The following is an 18626-nucleotide window of genomic DNA, read 5'->3' as shown; positions in this document are numbered from 1 at the left end:
GGTCTAGTTGGGCTAGCTATGATTATGTGTTTTGGTTCAGAAAAAGTAAATGGGCTTTATGAAAAGGCCCATGTAAGGGTTTGAGCCCAATTTGGAAAAATGGGCCAGCAATGGTCTTTTATGGATCTTGGAGTTTTGGGCTTGTTTGGTTTTGGGTTTGGGCCTTAGTTGTGAGTCTTGTTTGGGCCAGGGGTAAAATGGTCAGTTTACCCCAAGTTTGGATTATGGATCATGGTTTGGAACCCAATTCCTAATTGGGTAATATTTTGGTATTGTTAGCTCGGGAAGTTGTTAGGGCAGCAGCTAACAATTTCTTTCAGTGAGCTTCTGCATTCGAGGTGAGTCTCCTCACTGTTCTATGGGTCGAAGGCACCAATGCCTGCCCATTTGGTTTATGTATTGTAGGAAGACTCCGGGGTAACCATTGGCATTTTGTATGAAAGACTAGGAGGCAGCTCCTGGCAATTTGTATGCAAGACCAGAGTCTGAACTCTGGCAATTGTTAGTTAAGTAGCTGTAGATTGTATGCTAGTTGTCTTTGTGATACTTGCATGGAAGACAAGGAGGTGGCTCCTGGCACTTGTCTGTAAGACCCAGGGTTATGGCCCCCGGCTTGGCAAAGAAGACCACGAGGCGACTCGTGGCAGAATGGCAAGACTATGGATGACACATATCACCTTTATTGATTATGGTATATGAATTATATGTATCGCTCACGGTTATGTATGACATGTATGGCTCGTTTGATATGTTTGGTATGTGGTATTTGGGGAACTCACTAACCTTTGTGTTTACGGTTTTCAGTTTATGATTCAAGTACTCTAGTTTTCAAATGAAGGAGTTCGGGACGATCGCAACGCATACACACGTGTTTTCCGCAATATGTGATCTTTGGGAATGAACTCTGATAATTGTTTTATTTGAAATGCTTTTCAATGTTTGGTCAAAGTTACAATAGTGTTTTGATTATAATGAAATTTTTATTCTTGAATTTTGGGATGTTACATCCATAATTGGGTTGCAGTAGCATCAAGAATCAAGATAGATTGAATGAGTGGTTGAGTTAGTGTACCATAAAGCCATTGTTTAACAATGGAATCTGCAATGCACCAATCGGCATCACTGGGTTTATGAGAGGGACCATCGAGATGTCCATAAACCTTGTTTTCCACACAATGATTTTTGAAGAAATCTCGCCATGCATCGTAGTTTAATTTGTCGAGATTGATAATCAATAGACATACAACTTTATGTTGGTGATTTCGTACAACTTGTCAATGGGAGTGGATATATCGGTGGGAGAAGAAAAAAGAATTTTAGTGAAGAATTGGAAAAGAAGGTGTCGACAGGGAGGAATGTCGACAAAGAAAAGGATCGAGACAAGGAGGGAAACTGATAGGGTTTCTATTGGCCTGATACCATGTTAACAAATGATTTCCCATATCTTCGATAATTGCATTGGCCAATTATATAATACAAATAAGTTAAGGGCTATGAATATGGGCAAACTATACATGGGCCACACAATAAAATTATAACAATACAAACATAAATAATACAAATATATATATATATATATATATATATATATATATATATATATATATATATATATATATATATATATATATATATATATATATATATATATAACAGCATGAAACTAGAATGTGTATCCCGTGGGTTATCGGGGGGGGTGCGCTTTATCAATGTCGATCCCGTAGTTTTTTCCAAAAAAACAAATTTTAGTAACGAAAGTGTTTTGATTGTAGAAGGGGAGTGGATCGGTTCTAAATGGCTTTTTTTGATTGAGAAGCTTGGGTGTGTGTTTTCCCAACATATTGTTGATTCTTTCAATTCTTTTATTATAAACATTGACCTTTCAGAAGTAGCGATGGGTGGATACGCTTTTACTAGAGTAAGCTCTAATGGTGCCAAGCTTAGTAAGTTAGATCGATTTTTGGTTTCAAAACAAGTTTATTTTCACTTTCCCATTTTAATGGTGACTGCTTTGGATCTTACAATCTCAGATCATAGACCCATTTTCTTGTCTGCGGGATCGATTGATTACGGTCCTAGACCTTTCAAGTTCTTCGATTCTTGGATGCCACAGCCAGATTTTGATAATATTATTCGGGCCTCCTGGTGTGATAGCTTGGTGCAAGGGGTTGATGTTCCTTGTATACAATTTAAGAACAAATTAAAAGTTCTTAAATCAAATATTAAAAAATGGTGGTGAATTGAAATGGAAAAAAAAAGTTGGGGTGCAAAAATGGTCTAATTAGTCGGCTATGCGCTCTTGATAAAATAGTTGATGAAGGAGTTGTGGATCAAAATATTGTAGACGAGAGGTGTGAAATTAGAATTAAGTAGGGGTGTGCAAAATAATTGAAACCAAACCAAAAACCGAAAAAACCAAAAAACCAATACCGAAAAACGAACCGTTTGAAAAAACAACAGTTTGGTTTTTGCTATTTATAAAAACCAATTTTTTCGGTTCGGTTTGGTTTGTTTAAATATAAAAACCGAAACGAACCGAACTAGCAAATATATATGTTTTAGTCTACTTTGACGATGGATTTGATTGTGATGTTTTTCATGAAAATGTTAGTGTGATGTTCTTCAAAAAATTACAACGATGTTTTTTGTCAAACATTCATTTGAATTCATGCATTAAAGTATTTATGATATCCAAATTATTTTTATATTATACTTGAATAAAATACTTATAAGCACATTATATGTATATAAATTGAACATATGTTGTGTAATACTTGTATAAAGCTGTTTCATTTTTGTTGAGGTTATAAGTAATCGTAAAAAAGAAAGAAAGTATAAGAAAGGTACACAACTTGCAAAGTTGTCTAGTTACATATGAAAGATGTTTCATATGATGATATGATAGATGTTTCATTATAAATTAAAAGGTCTTTCGAATAGTTCATAAAGATGTATGTGAACTATTTGTTGATGCCCACCAAAAGTTGTATTTATGTTATTTGTTAACGGAAAAACCGAAATAAAAAAAAAACCAACGGTTTGTTTTCTCTAAAATAAAAAACCGAAACTATCAGATCAGCGTCGGCTTTAGTCAAAAACTGAATCAAACCGAACCATGTTCACCCCTAGAATTAAGTTGTGTTTGGAGAAATTAGTGATTTATTGCAAAAGTCGAAAATTACATTGAGTATAAAAGGGAACGAAATTCTAAATATTATCATGAGATATTGAAGAGAATAGGAAGACAACTCCAAATACTAGGAGTTAAAGATGACGAGCAATGGGTTACAAATAAGTCTACTGTAAAAATAAAAAAAAAAAAAACAAAACAAAACAAAAAAAAAAAAAAAAAAAAAAAAAAGACAGTCATCCATGTTCTTGGTAGAAGCCATTGTTTTAAGGGTTTGGTTGAAGATCAAGCTATCATTTTGGAGGTTCCTCGTTCGGCAGAGGAAGTTAAGCAGACGGTGTGGTGTTGTGGTAGTGAAAAGGCCGGTCCAGATGGTTTCAGTTTCGCATTTATTAAACGTTTTTGGGATCTTCTTAAGATTGATATTTTTGATTCTGTGAAAGATTTATTCGTCAATGCTAGAATTGTGCCAGGTTGTAATTCCTCGTTCATTACATTGATTCCTAAAACCGGTAATCCAATGGTGGTTACCGATTTCCGTCCGATCAGTCTTATCATAATTAAGTATAAGATTATTGCTAAGATTTTAGCTTTATGGATTGCTTCTGTTATAGATTCGGTGATTAGTATGGAACAATCGGCTTTTGTAAAAAAAAACGTCAAATTATGGATGGCCCGCTAATGGTAAACGAGATAGTTGAATGGTATAAAAAGAAAAAGAAAAAGATGATGTTGCTCAAGATTGACTTTGAAAAGGCATGCAATTCAGTTAGTTGGGAGTTTTTGGATCGTATGATGTGTTTTCTTAATTTTGGTTCTCAGTGGCGATCTTGGATACATGCTTGCTTGGTGTCGACTAGAGCTTCTGTTCTAGTAAATGGTAGTCCTGCGGAGAGGTCTTAGGCAAGGAGATCCTTTTGTCTCATTTCTTGTTTATTTTAGTAAAGGAGGGGTTACATATTGCTATTGAAGATGCAAATGCCAAGAATTTATTTTTTGGAGTGAATATTGGTAGTAATCACAAGAGAATATCTAGCAGATGATGTGATCATTCTTGGTGAATGGGGAAAGGAAAATGTTATAAACATGGTTAATATTTTACATTCATTCTTGGTGAATGGGGAAAGGAAAATGTTATAAACATGGTTAATATTTTACATTTTTTTACTTAGTGTCAGGTTTGAAGATTAGTTTGAATAAATCAAATTTATTGGGGATTGGTGTTAGTTGGGAAAAGGTGGTCGACTTTGCTAGAGTGGTGGGATGTTGCCTTGATAAACTTCATTTCTCTTATGTTGGGTTACCTGTTGGTCAAAATATGTCGAGGGTTGTTGGGTGGAATCCGATCAAGGAAAAACTACAGAAAAAATTATCTAAGTGGAAAGTGGATATGTTATCTCTTGGTGGTCGGTTAACGTTAGTTAAATCTGTTTTGGGTTCATTTGGTTTGTATTTTATGTCGGTTTTTTATTGTCTGTTAAAGTTTCTAAAGATCTCGAATCCATAAGGTCGTGTTTTCTTGGGGTGGAAATGAAGATAAGAGGAAGATGGTATGGGTGAAGTGGAATATGATCCTTGCAAGTAAAAAAAGTAGAGGGTTAGACATTGGCAGTCTTACGGATTTTAATTTTTTGTTACTTAAAAAATGGAGGTGGCGATTTTTATGTAATGAATCATTAAGTGGATGGAAGTGGATCTCATGGGGTTCTTTTCATTACACGAACTGTTTTTGAAGGTTGATAATCTAAAATGTAATGGAAATAAGAAGAATCTCATAGATGCAATCGTATGTACTACCGTTTGTTATTTGTGGAAGATTAGAAACAACAAAGTCTTTGCCGGAAGAAAGATTAGAAAAGCTGGGATTTTTTATGCGATAAGTGATTTTTTCTTTTCAATGGTTTTCTAATTGGAATAGATTGTGTTCTATTAATCGGGGTTCTTGGTTACAAAACCCCCTAAGCAATGTGTAATTGGTTCTTTTCCTAGCTCTTTGCTAGGTTTCGTTTTCTTTTTAATGTCATTGATTGTTTCAAAAAAAAGACAAACAAACAGTCTTTTTTTGATGACCACTACAGATGTTTGGTCCACATTTTCTACTGCAAATACGATCATCAGACTGCAAACATTTTGCTTCTGAAAAAACAAACACATTAAACTAATAATAAGAAGAAAAAACAACACTAACACAAATGGAGAAGCAAAAGTAACAACCTTAATAACTCATCAAATTGTGTTCGAAGTGAAACATTGCTGACAAACTTTTTTTTATTTCATAAACTAATACTCATTGTTTGTTGTGAATTCGAAGGAAGCTTCAACTAGTGAGCATTATTCAGCTGGCATGCAATTTATTAAGTGTTAAAAAAATCGGTAACACGATGGGAAAAGCAAAAGTAACAACATTAATACCAAAAACATTGCCTGAAAATGTAAAATATAAAAATAATAAAACAAAATACACCATCAAGGGTGTTAAGATTAGGCCTAAAAATTAGCAAGGAAATAGCAAAAATGAAGGTTCTACATGAATCTTCCTGTTCACAAAACTAACTTTACTTAGTTTATTATGACACCATATTAATTGATCACTTGTTAATCTAGACATTTGTAGCACCCTCGACACTAATTTCATATCTACTTGACAAAAGAAGTAAAGAACTTGATCTTCGATCTCTTCTTCTTCTTTACATCTTCTCAACTTCTTTAGTATGCAATTCCCACTTCTCAATAGTTCTTTTAGCTTTCTTTCCTTCTACAAATTCAAAAACAAATCATAAAATGTCAAAAAGATTCGACTTCAATTCGAAATTTCATGTGGGTTTTCATTCTCACTACAAAGCATTAAATTGTTCGTTAAAAAGTTTGTTTCAAAGTAAATATGGCAAAAATCTAACCTTATGCAAATCTTTCTGGAGATCAGTGAAAAGTTGGGAATCCTCGGGTTTTTGAAACTCTATGGGCGTTTGTCTTTTATATTTGTCAGCACGAACAAATCGCCAAAATATTCGTATTGATTCTTCTAGAATTTCAACAAGTGTGTCACTTGTAATATCATAGAACACATCACTTTTGGCCTTTTTGTTCTTTGAATGATCTTCTGCAAGTAATTTATGAGTAAAAGAAGTTAAATTCCAAATTTTGTGAAAAGTTGTTTGTCAAAGTCTTTAGTTGGCATAATGTTTTTGGAAGGAACTGAATCTTTCAAGAATTAGGTTTTACACGTTTTTATTTATTTCAATATATATAGGACGAGGGTATTTTGGTCTTTTGACAAGAAAAGAAGAACGGAAAAAAATATCCCTCCACCCGTCCCTAGAAATAGTGAAATCCATCAAATTTGGAATATGATAGAATTGAATTCCGTCGATTCGGGAACCAAACACACCATGGAATGAAATCTTGAATTCGAATTCCATCGGGTTCCATCGGAATTCATGAACCAAGCACCCAATGGAATGGAATCCGAGATTCCAGTTCCGTTGGATTCCACGAGAATCCACAAACCGTATACACCATGGAATGGAATCTCGAATTCCAATTCCTAGGGATCCCGTCAAAATCCATGAACCATACACTCTATGTAATGGAATCTTGAATCTTGAATTCCGATTCCATATACACCATGGAATGGAATCTTGAATTCCGATTCCGTCATATTCCGTCATATTCCGTCCAATCAACAAACTAAACACGCCCTTATTTTCTCACCTCTAATCACAGGAACTTGTAGGAGATTACGAAAAACGCATCGATTCTTGACATAATTTTGGATTCTTGGACCTTGAAACGATTCATCTTCAACAAATCTTTGGATCAACACTTGAAATTGTTGGAATTCATCCGCCATGTCATTAAAACGCCGAATCCCATGAGGATCGGATTCCCATATTTCCAAAGCCTTTTCATATTGCCAATGGAGGATTTCCCAAGACAAACACATTTGACCAACATACACAACTTCTAAATCACTTTGTAGTTCTTTGATAAATTTAATTGTTGGATCATTCTCATGTTTCTTGCCTTTTGTTGTTGTGAAACTTTGGTTAAGAAGTGTTGTGATTTCGGGAACCAAAGACTTTGAGCTTGAAGATGACTCAAGAGGATCTTTTAAATGCAAGAAACCTGTATATTATACGGATAAGATATCAAAATCTATGAGTTAAATGCAAAAAGAAATCGCAATGTACTTTCATTCATTTGTTTATTATAGCATCCTATTTACATTTCTTCTTACTATAGCAATGTCATCCAAATATAAAGTAAATTTTCATTGCTATAAAGGTTTCAAAATACAATATCCTAATAAGGAAATAAAAATGAAAATATGATGCTCTAATTGGGTAGATTATTAAAAGTAAAATGAATTGATAAGAAAAAAAATATGAAAGTACATATAAAAGAAAGAAATGGAAATATGATGCTATTAGATGTGTGTTTTCAAAGTAAATAGTGTGATTTGAAGATATATAATCGATAATCAATTTATTAACGTGGGAGATTGGTAACTTTATAATTTATCTTAATGTTACATTTATCTCAATTGTCATTTTTTAATGTGAATTTTGGTAGTAAAAAACATGACAATATTTATTTAGGTAAAATGTCGTAATATACGTACATCAATCAGGGTACCAAACAAGATTTTGTGGGATCCCTAATGAGTGCTATAAAAGAAAACAACTATTATAACATTTAAAAGTAGCTTTCTTCACAACTACAAAACAGAAAATAACTTTTTTTTTAAATAAATACCAAACAAGAAATTAAAAACCCATTACTAAAATTTACTTCGGTAAACCGGGTACTAATAAAGATTTTAAATAAAGAAACATAAGTAGGTAACGAATTTAAATAGTGTTTTGAAATATTCAAGAAAAATCTTGTAGGTATGATTTTTCTATGCTATATATTAATTTATGAACTTTCACACGATTACACAAAAAGGGTCAAAATTTGCAGATTATTATATTCTTGTTGTCTTATTAAAATAAACAAATAACGCGATTTCAAGAAAAGGCAAACACATTACACATCATGAGTGCATATCCATTAAGATTGCAAGAATATGTTTAGTGCTTTTAATTGTATATTATCTTGTCCCCCACCTTATTAATCAAATTGTGGAGCATGCCTTTTGTGAATTTATTCAAGGGTTTTTTTTTTACCAAGTAGAAATAAAAATATTGAAAATATCCACACTATAAACTTTTTTTCAAGATATACATGTGAAGAGAATGTACGCTATGTTAAAAATCATTTTTATGCATGTAACTATTTACTACGCTACTTTTTTTCTTCAATAAAGTTGTTTACCTAAATTTTTTACATTATAGTTTGATAAATTATAAAAAAAAAAAAATAAAAAAAATAATAATAATAATAATAATAATAATAATAATAATAATAAAAACCCAAATCCTCCTGTTGTTCCCCACCCCCAAAAGATACCTTTTTTCGATTCCATAAGTCATCATTCTTAAACCTTGAAAACTGAAAAGTTTCACAGTTTTTGTGTTGCTCTTTAAACCCAACCTAACCAGATAAAATGGGTCCTTTTTCATTTTCTTTTTCATTTTCATTTCATTTTTTGTAATTATTTATCATGGAAGAATGGATGCGACACTAGGCAACAGCAACATATAATGCATTTCTAAATACCCTTCAAGTTTTCATTATTAGTGTTTTACTTCACCAAAAATTAGGGTTACCTTTTCTTGATTAAAAACGAAAATGAGACATACCCATAACTTTATATACTTAATTAAATAGTTATGAGAGCCAAAACTTCAATTTAAAAATAATCTACTTCAACTATATTATTTCATCATTTAAATAATCAGATTTTAATAAACTAACAAGAGTTGTGGTTATTTACTTATATTCATAAAAATATATCTTATCCATACAAAACTTAATAAAAAAAATAAAAATTAAAAACAGCACATATGTTCGATTAGCTTTTAAACTGTATATTACAACTTGAAAAACAATAATCAGTTTTCATTGTTTGGGTTAATAATGAATTGATTATTATTCTTATTTACTAATTATTACGGATAAAAATAATCAAATTAGCAAGTAATAATATAGTAGGGAAATAAATAGAAGAAAAAGGTAAAGTAATGTTACCTATAGCGTACATTTTCTGGTAATTGAAGATGTCGAATTTACGCATTCTTTCTCTATAACTCTTGTAAAACTTATGAACTTCACTTATCTTCCCTCCATTTTGATACACTTCTTCAATCTTCCATGGCTTCAATTCTTCCATTATCTTTGGAGGCGATTCTGATTCTTCGAAAATTGTCGGAAGTCCTGTAGCTTTGACCTTTTTGATCTCCATTTTTAATTGCTCAATCAATTCCTGATGTTCCCATAAAGATTCCAACTTGTTTGTCGTATCATTCGATGCACTTTTCTCGTTTTCATTCCCCTTTACATTTCTTGATTTTGTACTAAAATCATTCTCCGATAAAAACTCGGGTTTTGACCAGTTGACTTGTTCTTTTTCATCAAATTGTAATTCGAAGTCTAGATCTGACAAAAACCCATCATCGAAATGTAGATCATTTGTGGGTGAATCAAGATTTCTTGAACTTATTGAACTTTCATCATCCATGGAAGTATCGATTTCTTCTTGCTCCTTTTCTTCCTCAATCTTTTGTTCATTTGAACTTTCAACCATTGTTTCATCATTCACTCCTTGATCTTCAAAATCATCTTTTGTTTGATCTTCTTTATCTGACAACCTAGATGGAAATAAAATTTGTAATCTAATAAGAATTAAAAAAAAATAACATTTTTATTATATTGTAGTAGTAATACATTGTTACATACCCATCGTCCGAATTTGTATCAATTTTAGAAACTTCCAGTGAAACCTCGATTGGATCAATGCATTCAGGTAAGGGTTCTACCAAATTAAGCAAATGAGAGAAATCTTTCTGGTTTTTACTGAATTCTTCAAAGGTAGGGAATTTAAAGGTAAATGAAAACTCAGGAGCTTCTTCTTCGTCTACTTTTTCTTCAACATCATCATTTTCTATACTTAAAAACTGTAAAAGTTCCTGTTTTTCTTCAAATTCCATGTTCGATTCAGTTACCTTTAAACTCGCTTCAATGGCTTCTGTTGATACGACCCGCAAATCATTTGATACACCCTTTGAAGAACCGCTAGTAATTCTGTAATTTGAAATACAAAAAAAATGAACACAATCAAACTTTACATCGTATGATGAGACGCAATTTCTTTTGTTTTGGTTTTCAATATAGAGAAAGTAAACGAAATATACATAATACCTTGTGAAGTAACGAATCAGGTGAAGCAAATAGGTGGCGACAGAAGACCAGAAACCCAACACGAAAAGAATCAATTTTGGGTATAAAAATTCAAGAACTGAATCCATGGTTGTAAAATGGAAGAGGGTAATTTCTTTTTAGGAAAAAAAGTGTTCCATTTAATCACAACCGGTGAATTCGAACTGAAGCGAGAAAACAGAGGAAACAAAGACATAACAGCAGCAAAAGGGGCTAATGAAATTCATGGCACATTTGACAAAAACCATATTCTCGAATGGACTAATCACCCGTAAAAGAGGATGAAAATGACGACTGCGAAAATTCAAAAAGGGTTTTCAGAAAGATTAAAACGCGATTGAAATCTGACCTAATTCGAGAGAAAAGAAAGCAAAATTCCAAGGGGGAGAGATGGGTATGTGGCAGCGAACTTGACTTTGTTCATCGAAATGGTTGCTTAGAGAGCTTGAATTGTTCTGGGGTCGGGTTTTCGGAGGTTGAAGATCATGGAGAAAATGGCAACAGTTACGCTTAAATGAAGGAATAAGAATGTGTGGTTTGGGTATTGGGAATTTGACCAAGGAACAAGGAGGCATTGGAGGGTAGGAGATAGAGGGGGGGCGCCAATCACACGCTTTAGCTTGGGTCTAAGATTCAAACGCAGCTACAAGTTCAAACATTTAATATTATTTATGACTATCGAAATTAATGTAAAACTAAATTACATAAATGGTCACTCTAGTATTGGGTATAGGCAACGTTAGTCCAAAAACAATTGCTACAACGTCAGTCCCTTACGCCTTGTTCCCGAGTTCTACTTAAGGAGAGAAATGGGAGGATACGGAGGGAAAGTGAGGGGTGGCGAAGGAAAACCGTGTTCCCGAGTTTCATTAATAGAAGGAAAGTGAGGGGAGGGGAAAAATTTTGGAGCCATATTTTCCTTCCAAATTTTCCTCCCAAATTTGGCGGATTTGGGAAGAAAGGGAGGGGAAGTAAAAATTTCAAGTTTTATTTTCTTTTTCCTCCTAACTCGGGAACACAAAACTTAAAATTTTCCTTTCATTTCCTTCGAACTCGGGAACACGGAATAATAAATATTTTCCTTCACCTCCCTTTCTTTTTGTCAAAATTTTCCTTTCCTTTCCTTTAATGAATCTGCGAAAAAACTCGGGAACAAGGTGTTATAGCATAGGCGGATCCATTATGGGTTGTGGGATACCCATCAAAAAAAAATTAGTAGAGTTAATTTTTTCCGAAAATTTCGTTTTATGTTGTGGTTTTATATCGGAAAAAAAATCAGGATATCCTAAAAAATTTGATATATTTCTAAATGGTTCAAAATACAAACTAGCCTAAATGGTCCAAAATTTTTAAGTCTACACCAATTAATTTATTGAAACAAAGAGGTATTAAACTCAATAGTTTAATGGGAAAAATGACGTAATCTTTGATTGTCGACTTCTCTCAATTGTCGAAGTCGACTTGTCTTCTGCCACTTCCTATGATCGTCGACATCAACACATCGCATGATCGCAGCCCTTCTCAATTGTTGTCGCCAGCAGCCTGCCGGAGGGAGAATTCCGGCCACCTCCTCCTTGGCTCCTCCATCATAATGAAACAAGTTAGTATAACCAAAATACTCAATCCTATTATGTATTTAGGTTAATTTAAATTCCAATTTTTTGTCATTATGTTTGAAAAATTAGAAATTAACAATTAACTTTGTTAAATTAGGGACTTAGGGTTAATAGTTAATGATTATTTGTTGTTGAAACTTGAAATCAAGTTATAGTTGATATATTTTGATTGTAAATTGCTATTTGTTCATTTGTTGTTGAAACTTGGAATCAAGATTATAGCTGATATATCTTGATAATTGATAATTTAATTTAGTAGGTTGTCATTTGTTGAAACTTGAAATCAAGTTTATAGTTCATATATTTTGATTGTAGGTTGCTATTAATAGTTTTTTCAAAAGACATTTAAATGTTGGAGACAACAATGGTGAAGGAACTTCCAAAAAAAATAAGGCTAATGAAAGCAATCAAGTTCCACAAACTAATCAACAAATGCCAAAACCACAAGAAACACAATCTAATGAACCTACTCAAGTTCCACAAACTAATCAACCAATGCCAAAACCAAAAGTGACACAATCTTTTGATTTGAATGATCTTCCTTCGGACCCGGGGGATAGGTCAAAGATTACATCTTATAATCCTAATCAAAGGGATGAAATAAGGAGGGCATATTTGAATGATCTTCCTTTTGGAAGCGGCTTCGTTAGTAAAAGGGACAAAGAAAGCATTGCTAGTTTTTAGAAAAGATGGGTTCCCACAAATTTGGAAGAAGGTATGTGCTTTTTGTGAAAAGCATAGTATTGGAATTGTAGACATGTCGGAATATTATGTTACCCCACGCAAGCGTAGGACCAATAACACTAATCCAAATCATTTTGAAGTTGTGATTTTTAACACGATTTTGGATATGCAAATCCAAGAATTTGGGGATAGATTTAGTGAAGTTGGCACGGAGTTAATGGAGAACATGGTGGCTTTGAGTCTTTGTGACTCACTTTCTAGTTTTGATAATACAAAGTTGTTAAAGTTAAGCGAGATATACAAAAACAATTTTGACGATTCAGAAAAGGGTGCAACTTAATGGGCAACTTGATATCAATTATCACTTTTTGCCCCATGATGAGAGATTTTTCAACTTGAAGGGAATTACAGACCTCTCTCATTTGTTGGTGGAAACCAGGAAGCACCTCTCTTTTCCTTTGGTTTATAGATTATTAAAACTAACTTTGGTTTTTCCCTTCGCAAACGCAACCGTTGAACGGTGTTTTTCTGCAATGAAGTTCTTGAATACCGATTTGCTTAAAGAATAGGTGTCGATTTTATGAATAGTGCTTTGGTTTGTAGTGCAGAAAAGGAATCACTAGAGAATGTTAAGACTGAAAATGTAATTACTCGTTTTCGTAAAATGAAAGAGCGAAGAGGTGAACTTTAAAATGTAACTTTGTTATGGAAGTTGAACTTTATATCTAATGAAGTTGCGGTTTTTATTATCTTTCTTATTGTATATGGCACAAAAAAAATTCTGGATACCCTTTTACTTTGACATTGGCTCGGCCACTGCCTTATAGTTTACCCTTATCACATCGTTGGTACTTAATATCATTAGAAATCGATGATGATCCATGTAAAAAGACATTTATATCTTTGTTTTATTAATTTATAATTTAGTTATGTGATATTATAATTTAGAGGAATTTGTAAATTTTGTCTCTATATTTTGTTATTTTTATAGTTTTGGTCCTTATGAATCTAAAATTGCAAAAGGGTTCTACTATACTCCATGAAAGACCACCTTCAAGTTCACCTCTTTCATGGTAGAGCTAGTTGAAGATCCTTCTAGCAACAACAAAAGGACTCTCTCTCACTTACATCACTTTATCTCTCTCTATCTCCCCTCTCTCTCTCTCTATCTCTCTCTATCTATCTCTCTCAATGCCACTCTTTCAATATCGGTTCTCGATTGGCCGACCACTACTATATGTTTCTTTACCAATAATCACCCATGTTGCCCACCCTTTCTCCCTACCATGTCCCATCCCTAAACCACCACCGCTCTATTCTTCCACCAAATATGTTGCCAACCTCCACCATTAACCCTTTTTATGCTTCATCTGACCCTCCTTCACCACCAACTATCATCGTGATTTGCTCTTTCCATCATCACCACCACCATATTTACCTTTCGATTATATAATCTCACAACTCTTGAACTTGAAGCTCTAAAATCAGATATCTCATTTTATTTTGTACCAAAAAAATTCACTTTATGTAATTTTAGGTCATATGAGGGGTAAGCATTAGCCAAACAGGCTCCGATTTAGTTCAATTACCAACCATTATTAGGTGGAATGAGATTTAAGCTTTAGATGGTGTTTGAGATTTCATTTACAAACTACTTATTGACTTTTCGAAAAGTCAATAAGTCAAAAAAAATGATTGCTAATATGAAAATGACTTTAAAATAACTTCTCATCAACCCTTCAAAAATGAGATTTCAATAAGTTAGTATTTCTGAGTTTTCAATACTCCTTCTAACTTTTTGGGGTGTAAAAGACATATACCCTTAAAACATGTATAAGCTACGACAAACATTTTTTAAAAAACAACTTATTTACTTTTCCCACCACAAAAGCTAATCCAAACACTTGTTAAAAAACTCACTTTCTCACCACCATAAGTCAATAAGTTTTTTTTGCCTAAAAGTCATTTTGAGGTTCAAAATGAAATCCGAAACACCCTTATATGTTTCAAATTTTTGTTCTAACCATTATTCAAATTTTTGTTATAACCATTCCTCAAGCTACCTACATTAGATGTTATAAGTTTACACGTTTCAAGATTTGTTTTTATAAAGAGTATCAATTTCTTGTTTAGTTTTTGAACATATCCAAAATCAAATTATGTTTTCCTTTTCCTCGTTTAGGGTAGATTTCAATCTTGATTTGGGTTGATCTTTCATTGTCAAGAAAGTTGGGTCTCATATGGTTGGTATTGAAGGTTTGATTTAATCAATTTAATTTGAGTTGGTCCTGTAGACAGTGAATGTGCTTTCCCCCTTAATGTTTTGAATTACATATTTGAAGATTTGAAAGAGCATACCACATTTGATCTCTTGAATTTCTAGGTGCGGTGAAGGAAAAGACACTATATATATATATATATATATATATATATATATATATATATATATATATATATATATATATATATATCATATTATCATATCATACTATATTATAAAGGAAACATTTTTCCTTTCACCACATTCATTTGAAATTCCCATGACTTTTCACTTTCTTTCTAATAATGATTATAACTTGGTTAATAAGGTTAAATACATATCAAAACTAAAATGTAATCATATATAAACTAAATTTCAATATTAAAAAGTATATCTACTTCCACATATAAAGTTATGTTTTTTAACTTTTAACATATTATGCTTAATTTATTAATTTTAATATATTGTTGGATGTAAACCATTATCATTTTAAAACTATAACTTTTGAACAATTTGTATAAAATAATTAAATTATTAATTTAAATATAATATTATAGGGTCAACTTAAATATAAATTTTAGTTTAACTTAAACAACCCAAATAATATTTTGTAAATAGTTAAAAGTGATAAATTATAGTGTCTTTCTAATAATGATTATAATTTGGTTAATAAGGTGAAATAAATATCAAACCTAAAGTGTAACCATAAATAAACTAAATTTCAGTATTAAAATAATATCTTTACTTCTACTTATAAAGGTATGACTTTAACTTTTAACATATTATACTTAATTTATTAAATTTAATGTAACATCCATAAAATTCAGGCCAATTTAAAACTTTTTCAACCAATAAAAACCATTAAGTTATTACAAAGTGTTTTCAAAATAGTTTAGACATCAGAGTATCCCAGAAATCACGATCATAAAAATGAGAAGAGATGCACGATCACGCCTTCGCCTTCCCGCGATCATCTGAAGTACCTGAAACAAAATCCAAAACTGTAAGCCCGAAGCTTAGTGAGTTCCCCCAAAATACCCATACATACAACAATATACACATAATCACAAACAACATACTTTGGGTCCAATCAACCATCGGGTTGGAATACCCCAGGTCCTCAACTATCGGGTTGGAATGCCAACAAACTATGGTCCAGTCATCCTCGGGATGGTATACCCTCGTCCCACAACCATCGGGTTGGAATACCCCATGCTCTCAACCATCGGGTAGGAATGCCAACATACTATGGGTACTGTCATCCTCGGGATGGAATATCATCGGCCCACAACCATCGGGTTGGAATTCCCACATACTATGTGACATCCCCATTTTCACGGCCAGAAAAGACCGATTTTGTTTATGCTTTATAGAAATCAGAGTACTTGTTTTAATAAAAATGTTGCAGAATTTGTTCCCAGAAAAAAATGATAAATACGTTATCAAAGCATTTCTGAAGAAATGTATTTTTATTCATTTTTAAAACATTTGGGATGTCATCGTCAATACAGAAACATAAGCATAAACAGAACTTACATTCATTTACACTAGTGATCTACATCTCTTTTAAATCCCTCAGTGTAAAGTAGCTTCATATCGACACCTGTGATACAAATAAGCTTGAGTGGGTCAGGTTGGGAAACCTGGTGAGTACATAGGGTTTTCAACCCACAATAATATAATTATTATGTTTAAACATCAAACAATCAACCCAATTATCCATCCCCATTATCTTCTCTACCCTAAGGATCAACTACTCCTCGTTCATTCATTCCTAAGGATCATCCTAAGGAATCAGCACGAAGTCCATCGTCACCGGTGTTTAAAACTAAGTTTGCATAGTCGCCAGGATTTATACAACATGCACAAAGTCCGCATAGTCGCCCGGGTTTAGGCACTAAGTCTGCATAGTCGCCAGGGTTTATACAACAGGCACTAAGTCCACATAGTCGCCAGGGTTTTGGCACCAAGTTTGCATTATCGCCAAGGTTTAGGCACCAAGTCGGCATGATCGCCAGTGTTTAGAGTACACCGGGTGAACACATCGTTCACAACACCTACAGGTTGCGAGTCTGCTAGTGGTCCACTGGACTGTCTAGAATAGTCCGTGGTTGTCATGTATACTCTACTAGATGACGGGGCCAGCATTTGGGAACAAGGCTTCTCACATCGTCCACCTCTCACCCTTACCTCATGGTCTATATCACCTCTCAACTCATCATCCAACTCATATTTCATCTACCCATGTGTTTACCCAACATATTATGTAGATATAAATACATATACAGTTTAAATCATATAAAACTTGTATAAAATCGTTCATCCAGCATAGATAGCAAGTATACAGATAATATGCACACATAGCACATAATTTATATAAAATACTTCATATTTATGTGTAAGATGAGGGTAACTATGCACTCACTTGAAAAGGTGGTGATTCCGAACTCAGACAACACTTCATTATCTCAAAACAATTTTCCCTTGACAAAACAGCGGGTTTTCTCGAAAACCGGGCTTCGCTTGGAGCAGCGTTTCCGAACCGAAAGAACCTTTTTCTCGGGACTCCGGGAGCCTCGGGGCTTACTTCGGGTGCTAGGGGGTTTACCTAGACTTTAGGGGGGGTTAGGGGACTTAGAGAGAGAAAGTAGAGCGAGAGAGAGAATAAGTTTTGGGGTGTGGAAACCGGCTGCCCTCGCACCTCTATTTATAGGTGCTGAGCTGCTGGGAACGCAACGCGTTCCCCAAACGAACGCAGCGCGTTCCCCGAACGAACGCAGCGTTCCGGTGTCGTGCCGGTTCCGTCGCGAAAATAAAAAAGGTTGAGAATGGGGGAATCATTCACAGCCACTCATTTAAGCTAAGCATAAAAAGACACGGTGGCAAACTTGTAAATATGTTAATAACTTTCAATCTCAAATACATAACTATAGAGAATTCGATAACAGTTCGTTCATCATCAAAATTTCTCCTCCAACCTTCAACAATCATCCATATTTCTTCAACTAAACCATCATCAATGTCATCCAGTATTAATCAATCATCGATATTCGTGGCTGGGAGGTTCGCCGTTCAAGACAGATTCGCAACCCAAATTCATCAATTTCATCGATTTCTTTGTTGAATACTCTGAATGTCCGTAGCTTGCAATCATTTGTTAAAGTTCATAACGGATTTGGAACCGGAATTTCCCAGATTCGCAAACGAACTGAGTTGGAATCGGAATTTCTTCGCTGTTCATGAAATTGGAATCGGAGTTCTGGACTCGCAGTCACAGTCGACATTGAAGGACTCGAAATCGGTACTCACAGGTTCCCAATCGGATTTTCGGAAATCAAAATCAAAATGAGAAATTGATCGGACATAGGATGTTGCATCTGAAGTCGAAATCGGAAGTATGTGATGATTTGGAATTGATAACTTGAATTGGAAGTATCATGTTTTTAACATTTTTAAAATAGTTAAATTGTATGCACTCCAACTGTTTGATGAAATGTATAAACTAAATTACCACGTTATATTCACATATGAATATGTTTTCTCACATAAATCAGTATATGATTATTAAAAACACAAAACAAATATGCAAGTCTGTATGTTATTCATATGTGAATAA

The 18626-nt window shown here is 33.5% G+C and overlaps 2 protein-coding genes across 2 annotated transcripts; one reads left to right on the top strand and one right to left on the bottom strand.

Annotated features, from left to right (window-relative positions):
• Positions 1-3811: 3811 nt before the first annotated feature.
• LOC145164506 (uncharacterized) lies at positions 3812-5287 on the top strand. Its single transcript, XM_079083220.1, has 4 exons — positions 3812-3898; positions 3953-4026; positions 4358-4546; positions 5209-5287. Exons 1-4 carry the CDS (start codon positions 3812-3814, stop codon positions 5285-5287), a joined length of 429 nt encoding a protein of 142 aa, XP_078939346.1.
• Positions 5288-5539: 252 nt separating this feature from the next.
• On the bottom strand, positions 5540-11075 carry LOC145167099 (uncharacterized). The gene is made up of 6 exons (XM_079086188.1): positions 10433-11075; positions 9971-10315; positions 9263-9882; positions 6842-7255; positions 6028-6230; positions 5540-5885 (listed from the first exon to the last, which is right to left on the bottom strand). The coding sequence occupies exons 1-6, from the start codon at positions 10537-10539 to the stop codon at positions 5625-5627; spliced, it is 1950 nt and encodes a 649-aa protein (XP_078942314.1). The 5' UTR covers positions 10540-11075; the 3' UTR covers positions 5540-5624.
• Positions 11076-18626: the final 7551 nt, after the last annotated feature.

The sequence above is a fragment of the Lactuca virosa genome, chromosome 3 (assembly GCF_052849685.1).
Source record: "Lactuca virosa cultivar CGN04683 chromosome 3, Lactuca_virosa_CGN04683_v6, whole genome shotgun sequence".
NCBI classification, from domain to species: Eukaryota; Viridiplantae; Streptophyta; class Magnoliopsida; order Asterales; family Asteraceae; genus Lactuca; species Lactuca virosa.
The sequence above is the reverse complement of the archived record's forward strand: the minus strand, read 5'-3'. Positions and strand labels throughout refer to the sequence as shown.